The sequence below is a fragment of the Urocitellus parryii genome, chromosome 1, assembly GCF_045843805.1.
Source record: "Urocitellus parryii isolate mUroPar1 chromosome 1, mUroPar1.hap1, whole genome shotgun sequence".
In the NCBI taxonomy this organism is placed as follows: Eukaryota; Metazoa; Chordata; class Mammalia; order Rodentia; family Sciuridae; genus Urocitellus; species Urocitellus parryii.
In genome coordinates, this window is record NC_135531.1 from 219560569 (window position 1) to 219585832 (window position 25264).

The 25264-nt window shown below is 34.3% G+C and overlaps 1 protein-coding gene across 3 annotated transcripts in view; it reads right to left on the reverse strand.

Moving 5' to 3' along the window:
- The window catches only part of Scn1a (sodium voltage-gated channel alpha subunit 1), an 86987-nt gene that overhangs the window by 39748 nt on the left and 21975 nt on the right, over positions 1-25264 (reverse strand). Inside the window, exons 3-16 of one of the 3 annotated variants that reach the window (XM_077798670.1) lie at positions 23028-23117; positions 21207-21335; positions 19454-19545; positions 18360-18629; positions 15720-15783; positions 14631-14772; positions 13781-13987; positions 12069-12353; positions 10773-11069; positions 9328-9460; positions 8298-8536; positions 6449-6622; positions 4973-5329; positions 2731-3213 (exon numbers count right to left, since the gene is read on the reverse strand). In XM_077798670.1, coding sequence (XP_077654796.1) covers positions 2731-3213; positions 4973-5329; positions 6449-6622; positions 8298-8536; positions 9328-9460; positions 10773-11069; positions 12069-12353; positions 13781-13987; positions 14631-14772; positions 15720-15783; positions 18360-18629; positions 19454-19545; positions 21207-21335; positions 23028-23117 — 2962 coding nt within the window. Of the gene's footprint in view, positions 1-2730; positions 3214-4972; positions 5330-6448; positions 6623-8297; positions 8537-9327; positions 9461-10688; positions 11070-12068; positions 12354-13780; positions 13988-14630; positions 14773-15719; positions 15784-18359; positions 18630-19453; positions 19546-21206; positions 21336-23027; positions 23118-25264 lie in introns of all 3 variants that reach the window. The other 2 variants (XM_026411092.2, XM_077798665.1) reach the window with 2 other exon arrangements.

A 25264-nucleotide genomic window follows, 5' to 3' on the forward strand; every position in this document is an offset into this window, starting at 1 on the left:
AACAAGAGATTTGCATGCTTACAGGTATTATGGTACTTTGTAAAATTTATGAGCCTGGATATATATTATTTATTACCCATACTCAATGCCTTATATCTGTTGGTACCATAAACGGAAGTGACCCTTCTTGTTGTGGTCAGAAAAGCTTTATGATCAATACCCTTATAGAACTGAAATGGTGTTTCTCTAATTTAAAAACTGAACTTCAGGCTCTACACGCATAAAGATTCATTGTTTAATGATTCATTAAACAATGCATTCAAGTGAAACAAAATCTTCATTTTTAAATATTCCTCCTTTTAACATGTAAGGTCCATTGAAATACTCCATTTTATTTCATTAAAATTTTTAAAATTACTGGTTAATAAAATTGAGTTTTCAATTTCAATTAGGTGATGATTCATAATTTAAGACACATTGCATCTCTAAAATTTCTACTACCATAACATTAAAAATTGCAGTTTATGCAGTACTCTAAGCTATGAAATGTCACCAAGTATAAAGAAATAGAATTTCCTAGAGTGGTTCAGTGGATGGTCACTTTATAAAGAGGTCAGTATTCCTTTCAACCCCGATCAGTACAAACAAAAACAGATAAACTGTGTAATCATGTTAAATTTTTGCGGGAAGAATATTTGCTATGGATGGTTTTTGCAATGAAATAGTTTATTTTTTAACTCAACAGATAACGTGTAATAACTATTAGTTTAATCACACACTGAATTTAGCTCTAAGGGTTGAATACTAAAAAGTCTATATTAGGAAAAAATATTTCCAAATTTATTTAGTCATTAGTTCAGAACTTGGAGCTCAGCAGCATAATCAGCACACCATACTTACAAGAAAAAGGTTTGGAACCAACTTTTTAAATATGAAGATAACTATTTTTTCAAAAATCAGCCTCCATCTGGTTCCTTAGCCGAACCCATGTCCTTCAATGAACAAACTTTGAACGAAGACAATGTACAAATTAAAAATCTTGAATAACCCCACAGTGTTTTACAAAAATAATCTATCATTTTCTCCCCTGAATCCAGAGAAATGTGACATATCTCTTGATATGTCCCTGAGCTATTTTCTTTCCCCTGTTTCATTGCACAAAACTGAAATACTAAGAAGCCTAAGGCTGGAGTTCCAGAAGTAGCTTCTAGTTCTAATATTATGCCCCTACTCCTAAAAGTAGAAAATGAGACCTAGATTATTCAGAGACTCAGTATAAAAGCTAGGATCATCTTTAAAGGGACATACTTAATAAATCAAAAGTAAGTCATATGCTCGGACAACTATTAAAACGAAATGCAGTTTCCCTTGGACAGAGTGATATTCTAGTGAAACTGTGCTCCTAGTAAAATATATCAGATCCTTTAAAATATTTAGACATGTAGATTCAAAGGTGGGAACTTTACTGTCTTTTAGATTTCCAAACATTAAATGAAGTGAAGGCACTTTATTTTCGACTTCTTTTGAATGATCTCATTCAGATACTACTCAATTTTCAGTGGAATTGAATCCCAATAGCCCATAATTAAGTTGAAACTATTATAAATTGAAAATTAATTTAGTACACCTAAGCTACTGAACGTGATAGTTATACAGCACACTGCCAAGCATCAGCTGTTTAATCTTTTGAGAGGGTTGCCTGAGGCCCAGCCTCTGCCCAGCATCATCAGAGGCTCCATATTGCTAACTCAGTGGGACATCAACATTCAAACTTACAAGTATGGTTTCTACTGAATGCATACCACTTTCACACCAATGGAAAGTTGGAAAACAGTCAAACCTCTGTACACTAGGGACAGTCTGTATGTACATTGGAGTTTTAGCTTACTACTTTTAAGAAGGTTTTCAAGCACTGAACCGTGTCTCCCCAAATTCAAATGTTCAAGCTCAACCCCTACATTTGTGACCATATTTGAAGACAGGGCCCGTGAGAGGGTGATAAAGGCTAAAAGAGGCTATGAGGTTCAGGCTCTAATTCAATAGGGCTGGTGTTCTATAAGCAGAAGAAAAACACCAGAAGTGTTTCTCATACTCATGCACTGAGGACAGGCTATGTGAAGACAGAGGGAAGGTGGCATCTACAACCTCAGAAGAGAGACCTCACCAGACATTGGCTGTACTGGTACTTTGATTTCGGATTTTCCTGTTCCCAGAACTGTGAGAAAATAAATTTCAGTTGTTTAAACCACTCAGTGTATGGCATAGTGCTGTGGTAGACAACGTAGACTAAAACAAAGGACAATACAGTTTTAGTGAGAGGAGCTGTAAAGACTATTTCTTGTTGCTATAGGTCTCTTTCATGTATGTGAGCTAATGTGATGCAATAGAAGACATAGAAAACTTACAAAGTCTCTTAAGTCCAAGTCTCAGCTCCATCCCTTACCAGTTATGCATCCTTTAAACCTCCTACAGTAGCTTTATTATTTAAAAAGTTATAATAATATATTCCCTTCTAGATTATTGTAAGGATTAAATAGTCCTATGATGATTCTATTTTTTCATTCATTGTATCATCCACTAATCCATCTGACAAATAACCTAAAGATGGGAAAACCCACACCTTAGTATACTATTCTTCAATTTATCTTTGGTTCCTCAATGAAATAAAAATTTAAGTCATGGCTAAGAATTCTAGATGGAAAATATATAATCATAAACATAGGCAACATAATACATACACACACATACACATATATAAATTTATACCTACCCATGTCCATAGCATCTTACCTCTTTGCTTTCTTCCAGATCTGATTCACTACTAAAGTCTTCTGTGTTTAAATTTTCGAAGTCGGACTCTCCTACAGCAATTGGTACCGTCACAGTAAGACTGGGATTATTTATGAAGGACATGTAGTCACTTTCATCAATGATGTACTTTTCAACACTGCTCCCAGTTCCTATGCCACTTGTGGTTCCATTAACATCTTTAAGATAATCAAGATCTTTCCCAATCTCTGTTGTGTGGTTGGACATACAACTGTTTTTTTTGTTGTTTAGATCATCAAGTGGTTTAATTTCATCTAAAATCTTTTGCTTTCTAACGAAGGACTGTTGAATAAATTCATATATTTTTCTTTTTACGTATGCTATTCCCTTGTGCATCCTCTCCACAGCAATTTGAAGATTGTTCATTTCATTGTCATCATCAGTGGCTGCAAGGTTGTCTGCACTGAAGGAGCTCAGAAGTAAGGCCAGAAAAAGGTTCAGGACCTTAAAAAAATAGACATGATTATATTTTCACCTCAATATAGTGAAGAGCATATTTTGACAACTTATAATTGTAGGAACCTCCATGTTCTAAAATTAGATGAAACAGAAACATGACAGCATATTTGTTTGGAGTTGGGTGGGCTGGGAGTGCAGCTCAGTGTAGAGTGTGTGCTTTCAAGGCATAAAGCTCTGGGTTCAATCCCAACGTGGGTGCTCTGAATTTGTGATTTAGCTTAGTAAGTATTTAATTATGCATCCTTAAGCAAAGACATGTTTTCTACAGCTTTCAAGTTTTCCCACTTGTAAATGAAGTTGAATGAGCTAACCTAAGATATGATTAATTTAAAACTGTATAAAAAAACAAATTTATGTGTACATTATATAATTCTAAATATAAAATAATTAATGTTTGTAGTTATGCATTTAAATATTTATTTTGTAGCTTCTTTTTTGTTAGAGATATTGAATTGGATAAAGGCAAAATCACCACTCAAATGGCTCAAATTTAGGATTATGGGCTTATGGGCTTAAAATAGGTATCTTAATCATACTGCATTTCTTATACATACCTCCTTATCAACTAATTAGTAGAACTATTTATAAATAATTTGTATTATTTTGGTGGGACTGGCACATTAATGTGTGTACCTCTTGGAATATATATATTATATATATATATATTATATATATATATATATATACACACACAAACATACATTAATTATTTTTTATTCATTCATTATAATTATAATAGTGGAATTCATGGTGACATATTCATACAAGCACATAACATAATTTGGTCAATTAATTCCCTGGTACCTCCCCTTTCCATCTCCTCTCTTCCCCTGGTTCCTTTCCTCTACCCTATTGGTCTCCTTCTATATTTATTAAAATATATTTATATTTTCCCATACTATAAGTAGCTATATTCCAATTTTAAGAGAGAATTACTCCATTAGAGCAATCTCAAAATAAAGAATGGCATCACTAGCCATTCTTTATTTTGACTTAGAGCCTCTAGACAATTTGTTGGCTAATGCAGTTACCATATGATATTGTGTGACTGAGTGTTATGTGTTGCAGTGAGCAAGAAAATGAATGGCATAGTCAGTAGGAACACTGAAACGCACCGCTTGTTAGTCCAATACTGGAAGGTAGTGCTGAACTAACTAACTTACTTACTTACTTTCTTTTTTTTTTTCTATACATGATTTGAAGTAAATGATTACCTTTTCTATGACTATAGTTCTTTCCTTGATTTGCAAGAGCATATATCTGAATTAGTGGAAATATTTAATAACCCTATGAACTTACTCTTTTTTGATTTGGATCTATATATTTTCCAGAGGTAACATTAAGAAAAGTGTTTGCATGCACATCTTATAACTGGTTGTCATCCACTGCCATATGTATGTATAATCTATGTATAACATATTGTAGATTTCTCTCTAGATATAGACTTCCTCCTCCCTTGTTCCTGAATTTGTAAAATGATTCCAGAATAGTCTTTTAGACTTGTCTTCAATGTGACCCTCTACTGCAATTCATATAATGAATGTGATAAAATGACTGACATAATGGAGTTGAGTATAATTTTGTAGATTACTTCTATATTGTGATACTTTCAAACTGAAGGTATAAATATTTCTGAGATAAGATATATTTAGAACTAATAATCATAAGAATTTTGGGGACAAAATGACCATTCTGTTATATTGTTAATATATTTCTGAAATGTGTATCTTAAGTGGATACATACCACTAGATTTCCAATCACCATGACCATCATGAAGACAGTAAGGCACATGGCTTGACCAGCGACCTCCATACAGTCCCACATGGTCTCTATCCACTCTCCACATAGCACACGGAACACAATCAGGAAGGAGTGGAAGAAATCGTTCATGTGCCAGCGTGGGAGCTTACAGTCACTGGCGATTTTGCAGACACAATCTTTGTAGCTTTTGCCAAAGAGCTGCATGCCGACCACAGCAAAAATGAAGACTATGATGGCCAACACCAGGGTGAGATTTCCCAGCGCCCCCACTGAATTGCCGATGATCTTTATTAGCATGTTTAATGTTGGCCAAGATTTTGCCAACTTGAAAACTCGGAGCTAGAAAAATGAAAAAAATGATACATATTATTATGCTCTTTACAAGCATTTAATAATGTTGAGGTTTACCAAGAAATGATGATTGAAGTTGAGTCTCTTAGGGTTGAGGTCTAGCTTAGTGGGAGACCACTTACCAAGTATGTGTGAGGCTCTGGGTTCAATCCCCAGCATCCCCCAGCCCCATAAAAGTTTGAATCGCTTAAAACACTGGTACTGCCCTATCCTCTAGTGCTCCTGACTAATTTTTGGATCCTCTAGGAAGACTCTATTTATCCCATATTTTAAACAGTTACATCATTTTCTCTGAGAGTGAATTTTTAATGATTACTTAGAAATAACTTTTCTTAATTTGTTTTACAAAGAAGGCTCTGAGATACCTCATGCCTTAAACTGTAATATTAACAACTGAATCTGAATGATCTCTACTGAAAGATACTCATTTGTCAATAGTATGCTAAGTAAAATCATATTGAGCCCTGATATATGTAGAGGAAAAAATATTTATTATTCATTAATGCCACTTCAGGTCATTGATATAGCTGAATGCACCTTCACTGAGAAACTGGAATATTTTTATGACTATTATTTCCTTAATTTGCAAGGACATATATATTAATTAACAGACTTGTTTTTTGGTCCTACAAATTTTCTCTTTTTTGATGGGTATATATTTTCCAGTGGTAGAGCTGGTAAAACGTTTGGCATGTACATCTTGTCACTGATTGTCATCCACTGCTACATAGGTCTATTTGTATTTTCAGCCTATTATTAAAAGGTGGAGCATTTTCATTAAAAATGTTTCTAACAAATGAAAATATTAACTGTAGTAATCATTAGAAACAATAATTAGTCATAATGGCAACTGGGTAGCATATTCAATTTTACCTGATTATGCTTTTTAGAATAAAGGTTTTTAATAGTAAGTGGGACTATATATATATATATATATATATATATATATATATATATATATATATTTTCACTTAAGAACAGTTTTGACAATACAAAGATATGAACTTGAAAGGCTAATGGTTGTATGGTAAAGTCCATGACAGAACTATTCTATAACACTGTTTTTAGAAAAGTTTTTGCTATTGTTGCTCTTTTGTTTTGCTTTACCAATCGGAATGAACGGAGAACTGATAATCCTTCCACGTTGGCGAGCCCAAGTTCTACCAGGCTAAGTGTCACAATGAAACCATCAAAGATATTCCAGCCTTCTTGGAAATAATAGTAAGGATCCATGGCAATAATTTTCAGAAACATTTCTGCTGTAAAGATCCCAGTGAAAACCTAAGATCAAAACAAAATTATTCTAGTTCCATCAGATAATGAAAGAATGTAACATAAATCTGCTCTTAGAACAAAAGGTTTATGCTACTTTTCCAAAGATTCCATTACTAACTTAAATGCATATAGTAGTTTATAGTTTATTAAAGACTTTCATATACTTTTTTTTCACTTTTTATCCTCACAGAACTCCCAATAACTGGATGCCATATAATTATTTCTTTATACAGAGGAAATTAAGATCACAAGATGGTTGAAATGACTTTCTGAATAGCTTACAACTCTAAGATGACAAAACTAAGATATGAGTGCAAATATTCTACTTTTGGCAGTGTTCTTGTCATTAAATCAAACTGCATTTTCTCCAGATTTTGTACAACACAGTTACTGATGAGATGTTGCTCACACACAGTTTCATTTTATCTATAAGCTTATACACATTTTCCTTAAGTCAGACAGTTGTCATACATGTTCATACATGTCACAGTGTGTGCACTATACTATCATTATTATTTTGTTACACGTGAAAAAAATAACTTTACTTCCATAGTATAAAAGTAGATTTTTATAAATATAAATAATACATTGAAGGATGTTACTTTTTTTTTTTTAACCATCAAATAACCTAAACCAGAGCTGGGGCTATAGCTCAGCAGTAGAGCGCTTGTCTCACACATGCGAGGCACTGGGTTCAATCCTCAGCACCACATAAAAATAAATATATTGTGTCCAACTACAACTAAAAAATAAATTTAAAAAAATCCTAAACCTTGAGCCAGGCATGGTAGTACATGCTTATAATACCAGTGGCTTGGGAGGCTGAGATAACTTAGAAGTCCTAAGCAAGTTAGTGAGACCCTGTCTCAGAATGAATACTAAAAAGGTTTGGGGATGTGGCTCAATGGTTAAACACTAAGTGGGTTCAATCCCTGGTACTAAACAAACAAACAAACAAATCCTCAACTTCAAAGCATATATTATGAAAAATGCATACATCACATTTCCATGCTCTTCCTTTCAGTAAATAAAACCTAATATTTCTAATATTCTTGAGTTGACTGGAGTCAGCTGACAAATGTGATTATTTACATTTTGAAGTACACAAACGAAAGAATGAAGTGGCAACCTTCACCCAAATCAGTCTTGATAATCATACAATATATAAAATGTCCTGGGATTTGCAATATTTTATGGTATAATATAGAATAAATAAATGAAATATTGCATAGACTACACAGATCCTGGAAGCAGTCAAGCTGGAGACATTTTATAGTTGTTATATTTATTCTTGCAACGATAATGATTAAGAAAAAGATCCACAGTTTTATTTTGGACTTCTATACCTAGGGAAAATCAAATACTATCATTTTTTTAAAAGAGTGTTCTTAAGCAATGAATGACTTCTGTGTCATTAAAATTTGTAAATATCACTATCGATTTTTTAAAAGTAATACCTGGGATCTATACCTACTGTTCTCTTTCTCACCTCTTGCATGGATGGATATAAAGGAACATTGCTTTTGGTAAAAGTAGAAATTCAGCTAGATATAATGTCCCTGAGGATGGAGTAGGAGGCAGGAAGTGTGGTTGAAAAAGTGCCATAAATTATTAAATAGAAGAGTTTCTTAAACAGAAAAATCTAAAAAGACTGAACACAGTTACCTTCCAATATGCTTACCAAGTTTCCCACTGTAAGCACATTATTGAAATGTTCTGTCATTGGATAGTGCTCCATGGCCATAAAAAGAGTATTTAAGACAATACAGATGGTGATGGCCAGGTCAACAAATGGGTCCATCACAACCAGGTTGACAATATGCTTCACCTTTAACCAATATGGAGAGCAGTCCCAGATTAAGAATATGTTGGAAAATTTATACCAACAAGGTGGGCATTTCTGCCTGGATTCTTCAAGTTCTGGATTTAAAAGAGTAAGAATAACAACTGAAAGATTTATTCTATAACCACAAATATTTATTTAGATCCACTAGATTTATTTTCAGTAATTGGTACACTTCCATTTGCTACAAAATCAAACTCATTTGTTCTTGGTAAAATAATTTTTTTAAAAAAATTATAGGATTTACTCTAGCCACCTAGAGACACCAGACATACACACAGAGAAGAGGTAATGAAGAAAGAGTTTTTTTTCCACTTATGCATTGACACTGTGGCTCAGCACCTGACCTCAAGTTAAGTGATTGATCTTTTAAATGAAATCAGTAGGAACATGCTTCGGGAAACATATTGTGTAAAATCTGATGTTAATGACTGGTTATGTTGTCAATGTCAAGTAGTCAGTGTTAGCGCTGTGGTCCAAGAATCATCCTTTGATTTGTTTTTATTTTGTGAAAATGATCTTCTTCTCCTGGCCAATCTTGAGAGTATTTAGGATGAGGCTAAAAGGGACAGTGCTGCTGGCACACTTAGAATCTCAGTCGCTATGATTAATGGGATTAAAAATCCCCAGCAGAATGTTGTACTGTGTATTTTCAGAGTTACCACATACAGTTCAGAAAATAGTCTTTAGGGTTCAATATTATTTAGAATAGATAAACTTTTAAAGCTCCCAGAATATAGGAGCACATATAATAAATAATCACTCTTGCTTTCTCTTTAGAATGAGGATTCCAACACACAAATAGAAAGATTTGTTTCCAATGGCACAATATAAGTTGATTGAAATGGAAATGGAATTTGTTACAAACCTTCTACTGTATTTGTTAAGATGCTGGCTATGCTCATTGCCCTTTGCCTTTGGGAAGGATCTTCTAGAAAGTCCATGGAAACATGGAAAGAACTTGATCTTCTCTTTCTCATTTCAGTTTCAGTAGTTGTTCCCTATAAAGAAAGTGCTAATGCATTAAGCGATTAACTTGAACAACATAATAAGCAAACAATCAAAGGGTGATTTGGTGAATTTTATGAAACATGCATCATGCACTTTCCTATTTAATTGTTGATGGCAGATATTGCTGACTTATTGTATCATTAACCTGGAATGTCAAAACTGTTAACCATTCAGTCATATAACAAAAATTAATTTTTAGTCCGCTGATTTCATAATTATATGAAATATGACATACTTATGTTATAGTTGATAAATATTTAGACAGATAGATTTCTGAACTAACATAAGAACTTAATAATTTAAAAAACCATATAAGTGATCCAGGCATTTGATTTTTGAGAAGGTAGCCATTTAATTTTAAGAAAATACCAACCATTACAACATACTTAGCTGCCATCTCTTTCTCTAGAAATAAGACATGGGTAGTCATTGACAACACAAACTATATTAAAAACACACACACATGCTGCATGGACAACAGTTTCATCCAGGGTATCAGAGCAATAAGTCATCTAATTCTGACTTAGTCATGCCTCATCATGCTGATATATTTCCAAGTGAGTGGACAGTTTAAAATGAGGCAGCATCTGTTTGGAAATTCCTCATCTGGTTCTACATTCACAAACATGTAACACAACTTGGTTCACAGGCAACTCTTTCATTTGTTTGTATCAACAATTTATTGTGTCTCTTCATTTTTATTAGTTTTGAAAAGACCTATATCAGCATTTTTTTTGGTAAGACAAATATGAGTACTAGAAATTTTAAGGTAAGAGTGAAGCTGTCTGTTTAAGCCCAGTGTTTTTGAAAATCTAAACTAAAGCACAGCTATGTTGAAGAATCAGTTGGAAGGATTTATTATACACCCTTTACACTTAAAACAGAAGACTCATTTATTTACTTTTATACCAGGGCCTTAGAGGATGCCCTGATATATAAATTCAGTGTGGGCATATAGCAAATCCTCCAATTGGAGGCAGTAATTATTGTGTCTAATTAATCCTTAGCATGTTGAATAAGTAAATGCATTCAGGTTTGTGCAGGAGAGAGTCAGGTTTTAAGGTTAAGTTGGTTAGTCCATTAAAGGTATTACAAGATGCAGGTGCATTCACAGCTTGACCAACCAGGAATCATTCTCAAGAGATCCATTCTGTAGAAACACTGGCTGGTGCAGCAATAATGGGCCAGCCATGCCTGAACTATTTAAAACTTCCTTACATTGTCATCAGTAGCTGGCTTATCTATTATCACCTCTGGCAGAAGCTGTCCAACAGGCGATGTAGGAACTGAAGGTCCACCAACCAAGGAAACCACACCATTGCAATCCACAGTGCTGTGCATCTTCCCATTTGCTGGAAACACTGCCAGCATCCGGGACGACCTACTGGTCTGACTTAGGTTACTGTTGCGTCGCTCTCCATGTCGTCTGGGCACAAACAAGGAATCTCTCCGGCTCTCATTATCCTCAAAGGTGCTGTGCTCATCATCAGCAAAGTCATTCTCAGACCCCACATCCTTTGCTCGCCCTCTAAAACTGAAAAGGCTTGTCCTGCTATTTCGCCTTGGAGAAAATAGGGAGCCACGGATGCTCAACAAAGACTAAAAGTTTGAAACAAACAAACAAAAAGTAAAATCATGTTAATATCACCTTTGTCACATGCAATCATTTTGAAAGATTAAGTTGAAAGAAATCTCAGCATTCCTGACAGAAGGATCTTCTAGAAAGTCCATGGAAACATGGAAAGAACTTTATCTTCTCTTTCTCATTTCAGTTTCAGTAGTTGTTCACATCTTAAATTTATAGGCATTCAGATTAAATTCAATCAATGGTTTCTAGCCACTGGTATTAAAGAATGGGGAGCTAGAGTGCAACCTAAAGATAATGAAAAAAATCCCTGAACCATCATTTCTCAATTTCAAATGGCAACAACATAAAGTCTATTGCTGGGGATATTGTGAACCTTGGCACTAGCCGCAAGACCTCAGCAAGGCCACTGTTGTTTTCGTTGCTCTTTCCTTTTAAGGAATTCCACCATTTTAAGAGATCATTAATCCACTTTTTCTAAAATTATTTTAACTGTTATTCCTGTTCTACCTAAAAGGCATAGCATTTTCGATACTTGACTTCTGAAGTTCAGAGGGATGTGCTTCTCAATAAAGTGTATCATGACTGATATTTTCAGAAACATGCACGAAGGCTTAGAAAGATGTTACAGGGAAAAACAACATAAAATCATAAAACAACCAAAAGGACATTACTGATCAGCCAGTCCCAGATCCACATTTTTTTGTTGTCGTTAAAAGAGCTGAGGGCCAGAAAGATTAAATGTCATTAGTCACAGACAAATACCAGCAGTCAGTCTCATGAAAATCCAGGTCTCATGGATTTCAACCCAACATTACTTCAACCATACCAAGATGTCGACTCAAATACACCTAGAGTAAACTTTTTCACTTAACTATGTGAAGAAAGGATAGATTTAGATATAATAAAACTAATAGTTCAAGTGATTAAAATTCCTAGGTCCATTTTAATTCTTTCCCTCTCTTCAGTATTCTGCTTTCACCCATGCATCAGCAAACTCAGCCGTGACGTACCTGGTGTGGAGAAGAGTACCTCTTTTCATATGTCAATCGGTTCCCTTCAATGGAGAAACGAAACCCCTTCCTCCTGATACTCTCTTCCGATTCAGATTTATGGAACTCATCCTCATCTTTCTCTTCCCCACCAGACTGCTCTTTCTGTTTTCTTTTCTTTCTTCGATTCCTCCTTTCCTTGGCACTCTTGGAACTCAACTTAGAGGCTTCAGATGAACTGTCTGAAAGCCTGCCTGCTGCACTGGGCTCTCTGGAATGTTCTGAGGTGGTTGCAGCTACTGCTTGCTATGTAGAGGAAAAAATAGATTTAGCATGGCACTAGAAAAGTCCTTAATCTTTCTTTAATTGTCTTAAGAATTTTCATGGCATTTACAAAATACATTTAGCTGACTGAGCTATTCTCACATTCATGCTCTGCAAGTGTAACGGGCGATTTTTTTTTCTTTCTACCTAATGAGGACTTTCAGAGATAATCTGGTTTTCTCCATCATACCATTTATTAGGTTTCTGTTATGCTTCACAGACCACATATTCAAAAGGATCCATTGTGCATCAATAATAATGTAAATTCATACTACTTTGGGGGATTTGATTTGCCCTAATAAATTAGATTTAATTAGCATTGTCTTCTTTCCTCTGAAAAGTAGATTGGAGTATAGAAGGAAAGTTACATGAGGTCAAAACCAAAAATGGGAATGAGATAATTCCCATTGATACTGTGTTATTCAATGCCCTCAAAATATTATCAATCAAATTGATGGATGCTTATAAAATCTCTTCTTCACCCCTCCATGATATTCTATTTTGAAGAGTGGAGGAGGGATGGTCAGCAGTTTTCTACCAAGCAATACAAGACATTCAGTTTTCCAAACTCTGTGCCCAACATCTTCGACTCGGCTCTGGTTGAACAATGCTTTTTGATCACAAATTGTATTAGTACTAACATGGCACTTTTTGATTATTATCATTGTTCCCAGAATACCCTCAATACAGGCCTCTGGTGTATAAATTAATATAGCTGAATGAATTTTCTTCTTTAGTAAAGACCATGAGTTTGTATATGACGCAGATGGGATGACAGGACAGGCACTTTCTGAACTATGAGCACTGAAATCACAGTATAAAACAAGTATCCCTCTAACATCCCCTGGTCTCTGTGAGGTTGGTGACAATTAGATGCCATTGGATACCACTGAATCAGAGAACATTGTATTTTTAACCTCTTCCTTATAAAGGCAATTAAGCAACCACTTTAAAAGGTGAATGTTTGGTTAAAGAAAGATAAAGGCTACTTTTATGAAATCGATGAACATCTTTTTAGATAATAACCAATATTTTTTCTAAGAAAAGATTTTTTCCTTAGAATTTTCTCCTAATGCCAGTATATTCACTTAGTGAAAATGTCTTGCCCAAGAATACTCTCCAAAATTACATTTTCCTCTTTATTCTGAGCATCTCAGAATAACTAAAATAACATGGGAAAGTTCCATTGTGGTTAATATTACAAGCATCTTAAAATAATTAAGTGAATAATTAAAATAAATGAAACTGAGTAGATGTTCAGAAACCTTTACTAATTCCCCATTCTACCAGTTTCCTCAGGTACCGTCTTTTACTTTCTCTCCAGTAATTTTTAACCATAAATAGTTGGTACCAAAAGAAAGAAAGAGGTTGGTACTGTGGGACAAGGCATATTTGACTTGATAATTTACTTGAGCTGCCTCTTGCTGCTTTTTAAGCTGTTCAAGCATCTGCTGAAATTCTGCCTCCTTCTGTTCGGCTTCTTCCATTGTGGCCTGATTCTGTTCCTCGTAGGCCATGGCCACCACAGCCAGGATCAAATTTATCAGGTAGAATGAGCCCAGGAAAATGACCAGCACAAAAAATATCATGTATGTTTTCCCAGCAGCACGCAGTGTCTGCAAACAAGAACAGAATTGTTTCTCAAAACTACTTCATTAAGGGGGTGGCTTCACCTTTCAACTTGTGTGTCTTGCAGAACTCTGATACAAATTACACAGGTCACAGGCTCTCCCTCTTCTCTGAAAGTGTATTTCATTCACCTCTGCCTCTTCATTCTTTAACTTAAGTATTCATACTTTAATTTCTAGGAGGAAATTCTTGGATTCACCCAATATGAAACAGAACTAATAAAATAAGATGGAGACTTCCATCAAAAAGCTGAGACTTTGATAAAAGTCAAAGAAGAAATCAGAAGTATTTGCACATTGACTTCCTTTTCATTTCCTCCCACCTGGGGGATATTAATCGAGGGGGGATACAGGGCTGAGGGGAGCTTGTGCCTTCTGGTTAAAGAGAACCTGTCTCAATAAGGATAAGAAATAGGATTTGAGCCAGGGAGAATGGGAGAGAATTACTATCCTTGGCATTATTCTGCTCAATATGTATTATAATCTATAAAATAGGGGAGGGGAGCTTAAATTTCTGGCTTTCAAGTTCTGCTCTCTCTACCATATTATGCTGTGGTGTGATTTTCATGACTTAGTCTATGTTCCTGAAAAGTTCAACTTAAATGCAGTAAATATTGCTTCAGATTCTCACCAGTTGATAAAGATTTTCCCAGAAGTCCTGAGTCATCAGCCGAAACAGAGACAAAAACGCCCAACTGAAGGTATCAAAGCTTGTGTAACCATAGTTAGGGTTTCTACCAGCTTTTACACACATGTATCCTTCTGGACACTGGCTGTAAGGGGAAAAGAAAGTATTACAAGACATTCTACTACCTTTTCATTCTGGTAGAATTTTACACTTAGAACATTATCTGGCCAGGAAGACTTGCTATCTCCAAGAATAACAGTACGATTGATAACTAATTAATATAATTCTCCATTTTTTGCAATGTAACTTTATTAGTCACTTGTTGTTACCATTATGAAGTAGGACGGAAGAGGATGGACACTTGAGGAATTTTCAGGAAGCAGGTTTATTGACTGCAGGGTTCTGAGAGGGCTTTTGCTTAAAATTTTCTGAACAAAGATTTTGGAAATTTTTGAACTTTACACCCTGTGTGTGGGGTGTGTGTGTGTGTGGGGGGGGCGGAGGTTCATATGACAAGTGCTTTCTGTTCCATCCTCTAGATCAGACACAGGTTTCACAAGTTTTTACCAAGAAAACAGAGATAATATCTCTTTGTACAACAAGCTTGCAAACTAAATCTATCATATCTTTTGTGTGCAAACCTGCTTCAAACCACAAGACATCCTGCTCATCTGACAAGAAGAGAAGCTTAATTATGGCAAGGGTATTTTGAGAGGGGGTCTCTAGCCTGCTTCAATTAAATTATATAGTATGGCATCTCTAACAACATTAACAAAAATATTTTTTCTTAAGGATTAGCATTTTCACATGTCTATTTCCTTTTCCCTACCTCTGGTGCCTCCACAGTCTATTCCTAGCAAGATATACTTACCTAAGTGAAACAGTGTTATAGCTAAAAGTATTCTTACTTTACAAGAAAAGCTTAACTAGTAATTTAAATAACCTAATGCTTTATAAATAACCTGAACTGTAGCAAATCAGTATTAATAAATTAGTTGGCTATTATTAGCTAGTTTCTACAGAAAGAGAGAAGAGGTATACATATGTGTGTGTACACACCACATACACAAATACACAAGATTAATGGCTCACCCTGCATCGGAGCTATTTCCACATAGTAATGCATCTAAAAAACCCTCCAAGAAATAATGATACCCTGTTTGAAAAAAAAAAAAGAAAGTCAGTTATGAACACTTTTTTGGTTAAAAATACTAAAATGAGACAGAAAATCAGGTTCTAAGTTTAGGTTCATTTAAGTACAACATATAATTCATTTGAAGACATAGTATTGGCCTCTTCTCCCTCCAACTACTAGATGTTGTAAAAAGGGCATTAGATACTTGATGGTGCAAATTTTATTTACTATTAATATAAAATTAATGGTAGCCTCAGGTACTAACATAACATTAAGAAAGAAATCAGTATTTTTTAACCACTGACCTTTGGTTTGTTTGTTTTTTGTTTCCCAATACTGGTAATAGAACCCAGGGCCTCACACACACAAGGCAAATGCTTCTTTTCTGAGCTATACCCCCACCACTTTTTATTTTATATTTTGAGACAGGGTCTTGATATGTTGCTCAGGCTGACCTTGAACTTGCTGTGCTCCTGCCCGCTCTCTCAAGTAACTGGGGTTTTAGGTATGTGCCACTGTGCCTGACTCTTGACTTCTTTAAATATAGAAAAATGTATTTCTAAGTTTTTAATTAAAATCAAATACCATGAAAGGGCTGTATAACTTCAGGATACATTTTTTATATCTTGTGCTTATGAATAAAGTCCTTTAAATTCAATGACCTAAAAACCTTACCTTGAAAAAAACAACTTTTCAATCATGATGCTTATTTTTAATTTCATTGAATTTAATTGTCTATCACTTTTAAAGATGAGTCATCTTATTTATATTTGCATTTGGTTTGAAATAACTTGTCACAACAAGTGAAGCATCATCAGAGCAAATAAGAATCCTAGATTTTTAGAGTTAAAAATAGCTTCAGATATTCTTGATTTTATTTAAGTGTAAGAAAAATAGTTCAATAAATTTTCCCTATGAGCAATAAATCCTGGGTGACATCTTCAGACAGAACCTTCAACTTAGATAAAAAGCAAACAACAGACTTCAGGGTGTTGGGGACAGCAGTGGACTTACTGACGTCACATGAATTGAGTAGGGCACATTTGAGCATCTCTGACACTGCTCCTAATGCATTTGTCTTAACCTGAAGATTTCCAACTATTTGCAAATTATTTGTCAACATATCATTGAATATCACGAAAGAGTTAATTTGTAACAAACCAAGGTATTTCCAAAATTTATAAGGAGATATTCAGTATGTGTCTTCATTCTTTTATTATGCTATCACTACTTTAAGAATTATCACACCACCAGTAACAGTTTGTTTGTTTTTTGTTTCCCAATACTGGTAATGGAACCCAGGGCCTCACACACACAAGGCAAATGCTCCTTTTCTGAGCTATATCCCCACCATTTTTTATTTTATATTTTGAGACAGGGTCTTGATATATTCTATGACTAATCCAACATGTTCTACACAGTCATTCACTAATGGTCTTTCTTCCTTTCATTTTTTTCCCAAAGTATTACTCACCATCTTAAAGTAATAAAGATCTAGCTATATGTAAGCATATCTACAGTCTAAGTTTATATATCTAATATTTTTCATTAAAAGGACATATCCTTTTTCAATGAATCATTTTTCTTATTCCCTGCTTTTGAAATACTGCTCCTGGCACATACTAAAATTAAAGAAAAGAAAGAGAAAATTTTTTCTACTTTTATTGTCAATTTTAAAGAGAAAGTGTGTTAGGACAATTATTTTTCCATCCTTCTAGAATAGACTATTTCAGTGTTTGACTATTTTGACTAAGTGCTTGAAATAAAGATAAAGCAATTCCCATAACCTCACTATTTTACTCTCTCCTGAAGCTTAATTGACAATAATTTTCTTCTTTTTGATGCAATACTTTTTCAAATAGAAGAGTGCTTATCTTTAGGTCTTGCTTGATTTCCATAAAATAATAAAGTCAACTGTAAGCACTATCAAGCCATATATTATCGCCATTATTTTCCCCACTATTCTGGCAAAATTACTGGCAATCTGTAGTAAATGTTTAATGTGTTTTATTACACAGTACTTTAGAATTTACAAAGGGTTTTCACACATTTATTTTCTTCAATTGTCTCAACTACCAGAGGAAGCATATACAGTTAAAAGAAGATCCTGATAAAATTCTTTTTAGCCTCCCAAATGACAACACAATAGAAGGTGGCATTTGGGAGTCAAAATTAAAATAGTTATCAATTAAAAATTGATGTATGAGCAAACCACTGGTAAGACAATGAAAAAAAATCTTCTTTAAAACTCAACCCAGAAATTATTTAAAACTCAGGGAAAAGATTAGGGATTTCATTTTGTGGAATAGTGCGATGGATTCAATACCCAGTGACAAAAATAAAAAAAAGAAAAAAGAAAGAAAGAAAGAAAGAAAGAAAGAAAGAAAGAAAGAAAGAAAGAAAGAAAGAAAGAAAACAAAATCCAGGGGAAAAGAATGTCAAATAAAAATGTAATTTTATATATATTTTAAGTAATTTTATTAAGTAATTTCCAAAGAGTTTACTACCACTTACATGATCCTTTTTAATTACCCATGCCTAGATAAAAGGCAGATCAAACAATGAAAAGAATAAATATACATATCAGCAATTCTTACTTTCATCTTGAATGTATGATTTCCAGTCAAACTCAAATAAAGTCTCATTTACAAGTGTGCCATTGTTATTCACAGTTATGTTCCTCTCTATAGTATGCTCCTCCAGAGAAGCATTCGTGGGAGGCCACTGTACACATTTATTCCTCAGGTTGCCCATGAAGAGCTGCAGGCCTATCAGTGCAAACACGCTGAGGCAGAACACAGTCAGGATCATGACATCGGAGAGCTTCTTCACCGACTGGATCAGGGCTCCCACGATGGTCTTCAGGCCTGAAAGAAGGAAGCCCATTATCATGAAGACTTAACACATCTAGAATAACAAAAGCTTCACACAACAATACTCTTGAAAATGTAGAGTGTGTTAAAGTCTGCAGTGGTAGAAAAGGGCGACACTTCATGGTAGGTGATAGCTTATGGAGATGAACAGCAGAAAAGTAATGATCCAAACAATGAAATTTAATCCACATTGCATTAGGATGAAAGAAAATAGCAGAAGTTTCATGGTCTTCAGGAAGTCTCCATAAGGAAAGGGTCTTGATTTTTCACTCCTTGCTTTTGAAACTTGGCCACATTTTCATTAGAGTCAGTTGTCCATTTTATAAACAAATGTCTTGAATAAATATGTTTAAATTTCAAGCAGGAAAGGTTTTGCTGGAAACTGGAGGTGGCTTAGAGTATAATTTCACTTTAACATAAATCCTCCGCTCAGATTCACACTATTCTTTTTATCATATTGCTTGTCTTTTGTTAGCAAAAAGAAGATTTTTATTGCTTACATATAGGCACCAGTGGTTATACTGGATAAGAAACTGAAAATTGACATATTCAACAGGGAATAATTCCTCAGTAAAACTGATAAGACAAAAATATAACATATCTAAGGGCAAATCATACAGATTTATATTATAGTGTCATGTAAGAAATTGTTTAGCTCCATGGCTGGAAAAAAAACCATATATTCAGAAAAGGAGAATATTTTTCTGTGAAATGCTGTATTTGTAATTTTTGATTTTCTATAATGTTGAATGTGAAGCAAACAGGCAGATGCTGACAAACACAATGGATACCCCCTGAGTGTTGAACCTTATTCTCACCTGGAATGACTGAGATCGTTTTCAATGCTCGGAGGACTCTGAATGTTCTCAACGCTGAGACATTGCCCAGGTCCACAAACTCTGTTACATATCTGCAGTAGGGGAGTTCACACACAGACACAGTAACAAGACACAAAGAAAGAGTTGTAGATACAAGGAGTCTACACTTCACCTTAATCACTCCTTACTTGCAATTACAAAAATAATTTTCAAAGTTCTCAAGATTCTTAAATTAGAATCACCTACATTTATGTTTGCAAATTCTGCTATAAACCTGTAGAATAAAACCAGAGTTACTCAAGACTTAAGCAGGATTCATGTTGCTTGTTTGGGTCTTTTATAAAGACCTTCAAGATGATTTTAAATAATAAATATTGTAAGTAGCAAATTAGACATTGGAGTCTATCACTGTAGTTTTATTTTCATAATTTAAGATCATTAACTAAATTTAAATTTTATAAGGTATTCACCCCGTTGTCCTTTTGAAAGCTATGTAATCAGCATCTGTGTAAATTAGAATTAAATGCAAAGAAATAAACCTTGGCTGTGATTTCAGGATTTCATTTAGAAAAAGAGTGAAGTCCCAAAGTTAGGTATGAAAAGGCAGATTGCTTCATTGTCTTTATCTACAAGATAAGGTATTTCTAGTGCAACGTTTAAACAAAAGTCAGGCAAATTAGTAATGATATTTTATGGGGCCCAATACTGCTCCTGCCATTATTGCTATTTCATTCTCAAGAAACAGAAGTATCAATATGCATTTTTTTGCACTGTGGCTAGAGGGTGTGGTGAAGATTTGGATCATCTTGCTCAGAGATGAAAGTAAGACCAGACAGGCAGCCTTTGGAGCTCTGAGTATATTGCTGTCCCTTCTCTTCCTCATCTGCACCATATTACACCTTCTATAGGTCAAGAGAATCAACTCCCAAAGGCAGGATGAGGGCATGGGGTTTGTTGGTTGGTCCACTGTTCTCCACATACCATGTCACTTATTGTGAATGGCTTTCCAATACTTGTTGGGTTCTCTTTCTAGGGAAGTTTATCACTAGAAAGTTTACCACTAGGGATGCAGGAATTGTTAACATTACTGAATATATATGGATAGGATATAAGGATAAGAAGGCTTGTGATGAGAGTAAAGGAAGAGATGAAGGAGGCAATAAAGAGAAACGATAGAAAAGGAGTCAAGAGAGAAATAAAGGTAGAGAGAATATGTCTGTATATAAAGCCATAAATACCCATTTACTGATAAAATAATAATAATTTATTAATTCATATTATATCAAATGCCTTCTTTTAACTGGTTAGTTTAATTTTCAGAGTACTTGAATATTAGTATATATTTACTTTTGATTATTTTATCAAACTAAGAAATAAAGGTATGGAGAGTATATAAAATTGATAAGTTTATGGAACCAGTAGAATTGTCTGTCCCTGTAATTATTTAAAGTCGTTTTGCAAAGACATATTATAAATACGCTTGTGCTTTTATATTTTGGGGGCATTGGTATGCATGTGGAAGAAAGGAAGATATGAAATTTGATGTGAAAATTTTATTTCCAACTATTGAAAAGCCTTCAAGCTATAGTGACATACCACTTATGCTTCTATGGTGCTAACTTAAGATCCAGAGCTTAAATGTATAAGTCATGCCAACATATTCTAAATACTAAATCAACTTTATTTTTTTAAACTGTAGTACTAATGGAAAACCCAACTATATTCTCTTTGAAGTTTCAAAAAAGGCACTTACGCAAATGTAATAACAGTGAAATCAAGCCAGTTCCATGGATCTCGGAGGAAAGTAAAATCTTCTAAACAGAAGCCCCTTGCAATAATTTTTATAAGTGATTCAAAGGTATATATTCCTGTGAAAGTGTACCTAGAAACAAGCATCCAAAGAAGAACTGATAGAGTAATAGTTTTCTTTCAGAGCATATTAACTTCTTATACCTCTGTCAGTGGAACAGATGAATACTAAAAACAGGAAATTATGCAGCTTGATTTTATTTTTGAAGAAATAAGACATAGTGGTAACTTTAAATTCAACTCCCTAACATATGAAGAGGTGTTTTTAAAGTGTCCTATGAGCAGTGTGAGAAATACATGCCATGTAAAATTCAAATCTAGCTACTGCCTGACATGTCCTAGTATTGATAAAAATGAATAGAGTCTCCCGAGAAGCAGCGTGGTTTCATGATGGAGTAGCCAATCAATAATGTTGCAGTATAGAAGGATTTTCTCTTAGAAAACCAAACAATAATAAAAAAACCCTCAACTTCCATGATAATTTAAGAATAAGAAGACATTGATAAATCAGCAAGTCTAACATTTTCTCTTTCTTCAAGCTAGGTTAACTTTCATGGAAAAAGACTTCATTAAAATCAAAGGATATAATTCTAGGGTTATATGAGGTGAAAATTTACTCTGGAAGAAAATTTGGTGATCATTCAAAAACTTGGATGTTTCCAATGTTTAAAACGGACGGCTATTCAGAAACAGGAGTTTGAAGATAGCAAAAGATCACAAAAACTAAAGTAATTAAAGACCTGTGGATTTTAAACTTGTTAGCTTCAATGCTTTAGGAATTCTTTTTATAAAAAGTTCACTATTTTCTCCAGACTCTCTCCATTTTCTTATTGGCTCCACCTTGGACCTATCCAGGAAGGATAGGAACACCTCTGTATTGGTAAGAGAAGTGGCCCTGGAGTAACAAGGATTTCGATAGAGAGCGTGGGCAGGTGCAGCAGCCAGGGCTGGAGCAGCATGGATTGCACTTAGCCCACAGCTGGGCTTTCTGCCCTCGAGGGATATCTCAGACAGAGACAGCAATTATATTAGTAATGCTGCCAGTTTTTTTAAAAAAATACTACCCTAACTTTCACCTCCATTAGTTTAGCTTTCAGTTAAACTAATTCAAATTTTAAAGTTGTACAATCGTGAAATTTTGGAAGGTTTTTTTTTTTTAAGTCAGTTTTTTGATGACCTCACTTGAACTGATATTGGTCTGACATGGCTGACAGAATTGAAAACTCCTGAGGTTCATCATGGTCTCCATATGGCATTTATAACTTGCTCTTAATTCTAAATCACTGCATTAATCCCTTAACTTCCAAATTTTCAATAACATAATAATATTCAAATTCTATTTTAAAGTTACCACAGTGGTATATTTGTTGCTCAATTTAAGTTTTTCTATATGTTCCATACGTGGGACAATGGGACAAAATGGGTATTATGGAATTGAACTGAACTCAAGATCCATCATATTGGACCTCTTCTGCAATTTCTTTCAACACATTTTCTCTGGACATGTTAATTCTACAGGAAAAAAATGGTGAATGTCCAAGAATGATGGACTTCTGATGACCATCAGGTATAGGCAAAAGAGAAAGATGAAATCTAATACCAGCAAGTCTTCTTGTTGCATAAATGTGCCTAAAATGGCTTTAATACAAGTGTTCTTCAATTTTATCTCGAAGATACATGAAGACATAGTTCCAAAATCTGAAATTTTGTATATGTGTGTATATATAGGTGTGTGTATACATATAAATATAGAATTCAAACTTACTCTACATTCTTTGTCCAGTCTGGAGGGTTACTCATTGTCATAAACACACAGTTTGTCAAAATAGTGCACATAATTAGCATGCTGAATAATGTAGGTTATTGTTAAGGAACACACAAAACAAAATATAAATTTAACTAGTATATAAAACTAACATCAAAAAACCTTAACTATAGTTCAACCAGTACTCAGTGATAAATATATCATGGGCAAGTCATCTAATCTCTTTAAATTTTAGTTTCTTTCTTTCTTTCTTTTTTGTACCAGGGATTGAACTCAGGGACTACTGAGCCACATCCCCAGCCCTATTTTGCATTTTATTTAGAGACAGAGTCTCATTGAATTGCTTTGCACCTCACTTTTGCTGAGGCTGCCTTTGAACTCACAATCCTCCTCTCTCAGCCTCCCAAGTTACTGGGATTACAGGTGTGTGCCATCATGCCCAGCAAATTTCATTTCTTTATCTGTACAATGTGAGTAATAATATCACCTTCACAGAATAGCTGTTTATGTTAAATGAAATAATGCATAAGAAGACATTATTGTATTGGTATAAGGTGTTGGTTTTGCAAATATTATTGAACAAATATATTCACTTCTCAGAAAACTTTGGTGGGAAAGCTTTCTGTGCCTTGTGGAGTTGCATATTATTTGAACAGAGAGCATTAACTTGAACTAATTCTAATAGTTAATTGTTGAGGAAGAATACATGTCTGTAAGATTGAAATTTCTTCAATACATGTCATCCAATATATTTCAACATGTGAAAAAACATTTTTTGGTCAAAGACAGCATGATACTAAGTATTGGATTTTTCAGTTTTGACCAAGTTTCTACAAGTGCACAGCATTGGATAAGATGAAAAGTGAATATTCCTGAAGGTCAAGATTTAATATGATGTGAATGTAATTAAAATTCAACAAGGCAAAGTGACCTCAAGTGAGTCGCTTATCCTCTCTGTGCTACTGAACCTCTCTGTGTCTCCACTTACTTTGATAAAGTGGAACTGATAATGAAGAGATTTCATCATTCTGGTGGGCAAGTTAAGTGAGTTAATGTGTGTGAAATGCTTGGAGCAGTGCCTGTATATGAGGAAAGATGCTCTAAGTGCTAGCTAAAACAAATGAGGAAGGCCTAATGGAGTTGCAGCTGTGACAGGGACCTTAGAAAACAAGGAGTCTTATCACTACATTTAGAAATCAGAGAATTAAGGCCTATGCTCTAGAGAAATTATATAACTTGGCCCAGGACTACAGAATGCAGGTTTTCTGTCTTCAGACACAATATTCTTTTCACTGTAGTTTACTGCCCAAATGAAAAATTTCCATCAACTGAAAAAAAAAAGTTTACATCAAATGACCACATGATGGCACTAGGAATACAAACTAAGACAGGAAACACAGAAGTGGAAAAACCCTGAACATGCAATTTTTAATTTCAAATATTTAAATTTTAATAATAGCATATTTATACCTCTTACAATCAGCTTAAAATAGAAGGGTATCTCAGTTGTGTTTTTTAGTTGTTGTTCTGTTTCACTGTTGTATTTTGTCTTGTTTCAGGTGCTGGAGCTCAAACTCAGAGCCTTGCCTGTAATTGTTAGGCAAGCGCTCTGCCTCTGAGCTACACTACCTTCAACCCAACCTTTTAGATTTTAGAATCTTTTTATTAAAATCAGATAGAATGGGCTTATGATAATTATAATAGTATTTCCGTATTTGTTATTACCAGAACCACCAAATGAAATACAAAAAGGAATGGAGTTTTCATTGATAAATATCAACAGATGAATTTAGTTGCAGTGGATATTTTAAACCAGTAGGAATCACAAAGCTAAACCTCCAAAGCATTTGGAAATATAATCTTAGTTTGTTTCATCAACTCCCAAAGTCTTTATTAAGCAATCAGTTTTACATGACTGAATCATAATTCAGTGGCTTAAATTTGGAATTCAGCCAATATTTCAGTACTTTCTTTACAAAAATTATCAGTGAAGTTCAAGAATTAATTAAGCATTGATCAAGGTCTTCTGATATTCTTCTATGGAAATATACCTACAAGTTTATTCTACAGAATATTAAATTGTTTTAGAATATAGCTATGGCTGACCCCGACTCTGGAAGTAGATTTCTTTATTATTATGTCATTATTCACTGAAAATTCTACACATCTTTCTACAAAGATGGTAAACATAAAGATAGATCTTTTGTGCTAGATTTGTAGGGCTCAATACATACAAG